The following is a 5,964-nucleotide window of genomic DNA, read 5'->3' on the forward strand; positions in this document are numbered from 1 at the left end:
GTTTGCCACTGCACCAGGGCACGGGATGAGCTGGGGTGAAGCGCCAGGATTGGTGCATCTAGTGGATGCGCCACGTCTGGGGTGCCTGCGGCCTGCTATTTTTAGGCTGTGAAGGCCCAATAACTATGGACCTTCCCACCCTGAGAATACCAGACCACAGCTGTCCGCTTTACCTTGGCTGGTGATCCAATTTGGGGGGGACCCTACTTTTTTTGTGTAATTATTAATATTTATAAAATAATTATAAAAAAAGAGCCTGGGGGGACCTCCACATTGGATCCCCAACCACGGTAAAGCTGCCAGCTGTGGTTTTCAGGCTACAGCCGTCTGCTTTACCCTAGCTGGCTATCAAAAATGGGGGGACCCAACGTCATTTTTTTTTTAACTATTTTTTAAGTAGAAAAAATTAATGGGCTTCCCTGTATTTTGATTGCCAACCAAGGTAACGGCAGGCAGATGGGGGTGGCAACCCATAGCTGTCTGCTTTATCTGCGCTGAGAATAAAAAATACCGCGGCGCGCTACGTCATTTTTTTTAAAGATTTATTTTTACAGCACTGTGATGTCCAGCAATCAAAATACAGGGAAGCCCATTTTGTTTTTAGTTATTTAAATAAATAATTAAAAATAATATATATGGGCTCCCGCTGCATTTTTTGTATTGCTAGCTAAGGGTAATCCAAGCAGCTACTGGCTGCTAACCCCCACTGCTTGGTGTTACCTTCACTGGCAATGGAAAATCCAGGGAAGCATTTTTTATTTTTTTTGCCAAAAAACTACAAAAAAAGGACGTGAGCTTCGCCATATTTTTGTATGCTAGCCAGGTATAGCAGGCAGGTGCTGGAAGAGTTGGATACAGCGCCAGAAGATGGCGCTTCAATGAAAGTGCCATTTTCTGAGGCGGCTGCAGACTGCAATTCGCAGCAGTGGGGCCCAGAAAGCTCAGGCCAACCTGTGCTGCGGATTCCAATCCCCAGCTGCCTAGTTGTACCTGGCTGGACACAAAAATGGGGCGAAGCCTACGTCATTTGTTTTCTAATTATTTCATGAAATTCATGAAATAATAAAAAAAAGGGCTTCCCTTTATTTTTGGTTCCCAGCCGGGTACAAATAGGCAACTGGGGGCTGGGGGCAGCCGTACCTGCCTGTTGTACCTGGCTAGCATACAAAAATATGGCGAAGCCCACATAATTTTTTCAGGGGGCAAAAAACTTCTGCATACAGTCCTGGATGGAGTATGCTGAGCCTTGTCTTCTGGGTAAAAGTGACATCATCATAGGGTTTTCCCTAGCCCAGGTGATGCTGGAGTAGCCGCCCACACCTGCTCAGTGTGCTTTAGCTCTGCAGCCGTGACAGGTGCTGCAAATGATTTGATATACACTAGTGTATAAATTTGTCCATTCCCCTCCTTTGTCCACGGTCCCCTGAGGAAGTCATCACGAAATACGTATTGGGACTGTTCCCCCTGTGCGTCTGCATGTGAGTTTTACATTTGGTGGATTCCTTGCCGGGCTATGTGTTTGGGTAAATGTGCCTATGATTCTTTACTTAGTACTGCTCTGTCTTTCACATTGAATCTGTTTGCTGTGAAGGCACTTACACTGGCCCTGCTGGGAATATACCCTTGTGTTTACCCTGCTAGATCCATGCAGCCTCACATGGGGATTTCTTGTTCGCTCTCATGTGTCTTTTTACCTCCTTACCTGTTATAATGTTTTATATCCCATGTAAAATTATATGCTTGACCCAATCAATTAAAGATTTTTCTATGTGCAATTTGCATTGTTGTTGGTGGTTTTTGGGCCATGGGATATAATGGTATATGAGGCAAATCCAAAGACTTCTCTTTTTTGTCGTTTTTATATGTTCCTGAAGTTGTTGCCTTTCACTTCATTGAAGTCTGTTGTGACTGTCTTGGGTGTTGTTAATTGTCTCTTTCTGTGTTTTTTCACAGTCATTTTTCCAAGCAGCATGGACTTTAAAGCCCGTGAATCCGCGTGGCAAACTCAATTAAACCAGGTTTTTGACACAGAGGGCGAAGTGGACAATTCAGCGGATTCAAGAAGTCACAGGGAACTTTGCAGCCAAATCAAAGTATTGTTCAACCGCAGAATGAGACTCTGGTGGAACAAGGCATTTATGCAGCGCTATGTTGATCGGGGGTTAATACCCAGAGGTCTTAGGGTACAGGTCTTTCCCTCATTTAATGTCACGGATGAGACGTTCAAAAGGGACTGGGAGGAAGCAGCTACTGCTTGCTCCAGGTCCTTTATGGGGCTTCTTATTAACAATAATGAGGCCTCTCTCCGTGCCATTGATGAAGAGATTTCTGTTCTACAAGACCGTACCACGAAGGAACTCACCCCCGCTGAGCTATCTAATTTCCACGAGACAATGAATAAGGAATTTGTCAAGTGGGAAAAGGAGTTGGTCTCTAATAAAACAAAAAAATATCAACGTGATGTTACTGATTATAAGAATCAGCAGGTGTATCGGTGGAAAGGGACAACACGTCGGAGGAGAAATTTTGTCGGACTCCCTCATTCCGTATCAGCCTCCTCCATCTCCTCAGTGGAGGATGAAAGTTCTACATCTCAGGCCTCATCTAGACCTGTAACGAGAGGTTTTTCGGGTAAAAATAGACCCGAGAAAACATCACCAGCCCTTGGAAAATCCACCTTGGGAGCAATTCCAAAGAAGGGCAATTCCAACCAACTGGAGGTGATTAACCTATCTCAGGTCCAATTGACTACTGACCAGATTGAGGTCCTAAAACTAGGTTTAACCTTTGTACCTGATTGTAATTTTGATCTTTTTACAGTCGCTAAGGACCTGAATCTGTTCCTCAGAAAGGTGGTCCTCCATAAAATACATGCTAGAGGACCGAGCCTGAACCCTTGCACCGTCGAGAGGGAGGAGGAGGCTGTGCGGACACTTGAGGAATTGGAGGGACAGGCATCTGGTGAGTTGGATAATATTTTTCCTACACGTTTGTATCCGCGCTCCACCACGTTCCCCCCGTTTTCGCTGTGTCCTCAGGTACAAGTCTTCCATGACTTAGTTATGGGTGACCTGAGATCCCTCTCTAAGAGAACAAATAATAATAACCTTGCTGTTAAACATCAGCGAGCCCTCGAGGAACTGAGGAAACTAGAGGGAGTAATCATTAAACCAGCGGACAAGGGGGGTAACGTGGTGGTTTGGCCTTCTGCCATGTATGAGCGTGAGGTGTACAAACAATTGAGAAATACAGACTTCTACCAGATGCTCCCCTCCAATCCAACTAATGGTTTCCTGACCCAGTTGACTCTCATACTCGAGAATGCTCTTGCCTCGGGTACCATTACTAAGAAGATGTATGATGGTCTCCTTCCAGATATGCCAGTAACGCCCACGTTCTACCTTTTGCCTAAAATACATAAAAACCCTCGGGTTCCCCCTGGACGTCCGATTGTCTCTGGCATCGGAGGGCTATGCGATGCAGTATGCAAATTTATTGATTTTTATCTCCAACCTCTGGTTGAGACGCTGCCCTCCCATGTTAGAGACACTTCGGACGTCCTTAGGAGGATTAATGGCCTGACAGTTGAGCGTGGGATTTTGCTGGCGACTCTGGATGTTGAGACCTTATATACCAACATCTGTCATGAGCATGGCCTGCAGGCAGTTGAGTATTTCCTGGGTATGAGTAACTGGGTACCACCATTACAACACCTGATTCTGGAATTGTTGGAGTTCGTACTGACGCACAATGCCTTCACCTTCGGTGAGCGGTTCTTCCTCCAGCGGCGCGGCACTGCGATGGGGGCGGCGTGCGCGCCTTCGTACGCAAACCTCTTCCTGGGTTACTGGGAGAGGGAGGTTTTCGGCGACGGCGTGCCGGCTAGCTCCCATGTGCAGTGCTGGCTCCGCTTCATTGATGACATCTTTGTCATCTGGGGGGGGACCGCCCTGGAGCTTGAGGGCTTTGTGCGCCACTTGAACTCCAACTCCTATAACATCTATCTCACCTATCAGGCTGATCCGTCTAGGGTTGATTTTTTGGATATTGGTATTTCCATTAATGATCAGGGTCTTCTGACCACTGACATTTATCGGAAACCCTCCTCTGTGAATGCCCTGTTACATGCATCTTCTGGCCATCCACAATCTACCATCAATGCGATCCCTACCGGGCAATTTATCCGCCTTAAACGGATTTGCTCAGAGACGGATACATTTGAGGGTCGAGCCAGTGAGATGCGTGATAGGTTCAGGGAGAGGGGCTACAGTGCCAGATCCATTAAAAAGGCCTATAGACGCGCTAAAGCAGCTTCAAGAGACCAACTACTTTTGCGTTTTAATCCTGACAAGACGAAGCCTGCTGAATCTAAGGTGCGCTTTATTTCCTCATTCAACCGCCAATGGGACCACATCCGTGGCATATTAACTAAACACTGGTCTGTTTTACAAACAGAACCAGTGCTGAAAGATATGCTTCCCGACCGACCCCTCATGACGGCACGTCGGGGCCGAAGCCTGCGCGACATGTTGGTCCAAAGCCATTATGTGGCACAAAAGAAACCACCATTCATGATGGGACGTCCTATCTGTGGATCATATCCATGTGGCTCATGCATTGCGTGTCGTCATGGGAACATCCTCAGGGCAACATCCTTTACTTCCTCGGACGGCTCCAAAACATTTGAGATCCGACAATATATTTCTTGCAGTAGCACGGGCGTAATTTATTACGCCACGTGTGCCTGTGACTTAATATATGTCGGACTCACTAGTCGTGAATTACGGGTCCGGACGAGGGAGCATATTAGAGATATAATCGCTGCCAAACAAGCGAAATCTGAGGATGTTGATTCCCTTAAGACCATCCCCCGCCATTTTAGGTTGTATCATGGGTCTGACCCCTCAAGTTTTAAGGTGAGGGGGATTGACCGTGTGCACCTTGGACTGAGGGGTGGTAACATCCATAAGGCGTTGGCACGGGTGGAATGTCGCTGGATATTTCTCCTTGACACAGTGGTCCCTCGGGGATTGAATGAGAGGCAGACCTTTATTTCCTATTTATAAATCTATTTATAAATCAGTTGATCTCATCTGCGGTTGATGTGGTTCCCGTTATAGGGTGTAATTGGTTTTGGCTGCGGGTTCCCTGCACTGAATCTGCTCTGTATATAATGGTTTTTAAAAAAATTTTTAACTGGACTCCCTTTATGTCTCTTTTTCTTTACAGTTTTTTACTTTGTACCCTTGGTGCATATCTTTCTGTGTCATTAACCTGGTGGTCCGTCTGCATTGAACATGATCTGGGAAGGCATACAATATGCTCATGTCCTCCATATGTGATTCTTTATTAGACTCTGTTTTATTGATGAAAATGTTGTTATATCTGATATTGTATAAACAGTGTTAATGTCTTTCATGTACATCTTTTTTGGATGCTATTATGATGTAATTGTATATATTCTTGTCCCTGTACAGTGTTCTATATTATCTGTGATTCCTAATGCGATTTGCCCTTTCTTCTGCCAGGAGTAGACATGGCATTTGCAGCTTTACTTCCTGTTTGCGGCTCTGCACATGTGCAGTGTGTACGGCTCTCCCTGAAGCGTCTTCTGGGTAAAAGTGACGTCATCATAGGGTTTTCCCTAGCCCAGGTGATGCTGGAGTAGCCGCCCACGCCTGCTCAGTGTGCTTTAGCTCTGCAGCCGTGACAGGTGCTGCAAATGATTTGATATACACTAGTGTATAAATTTGTCCATTCCCCTCCTTTGTCCACGGTCCCCTGAGGAAGTCATCACGAAATACGTATTGGGACTGTTCCCCCTGTGCGTCTGCATGTGAGTTTTACATTTGGTGGATTCCTTGCCGGGCTATGTGTTTGGGTAAATGTGCCTATGATTCTTTACTTAGTACTGCTCTGTCTTTCACATTGAATCTGTTTGCTGTGAAGGCACTTACACTGGCC

General features: G+C 46.0%; 1 protein-coding gene across 1 annotated transcript; it reads left to right on the plus strand.

The window, feature by feature from the left end:
- The first annotated feature begins 1,358 nt into the window (after positions 1-1,358).
- LOC142290420 (uncharacterized) lies at positions 1,359-5,311 on the plus strand. The gene is made up of 2 exons (XM_075334370.1): positions 1,359-2,961; positions 5,230-5,311. The coding sequence occupies exons 1-2, from the start codon at positions 1,815-1,817 to the stop codon at positions 5,271-5,273; spliced, it is 1,191 nt and encodes a 396-aa protein (XP_075190485.1). The 5' UTR covers positions 1,359-1,814; the 3' UTR covers positions 5,274-5,311.
- The last annotated feature ends 653 nt before the right edge of the window (positions 5,312-5,964 follow it).

This window comes from Anomaloglossus baeobatrachus, chromosome 2 (genome assembly GCF_048569485.1).
Source record: "Anomaloglossus baeobatrachus isolate aAnoBae1 chromosome 2, aAnoBae1.hap1, whole genome shotgun sequence".
In the NCBI taxonomy this organism is placed as follows: domain Eukaryota; kingdom Metazoa; phylum Chordata; class Amphibia; order Anura; family Aromobatidae; genus Anomaloglossus; species Anomaloglossus baeobatrachus.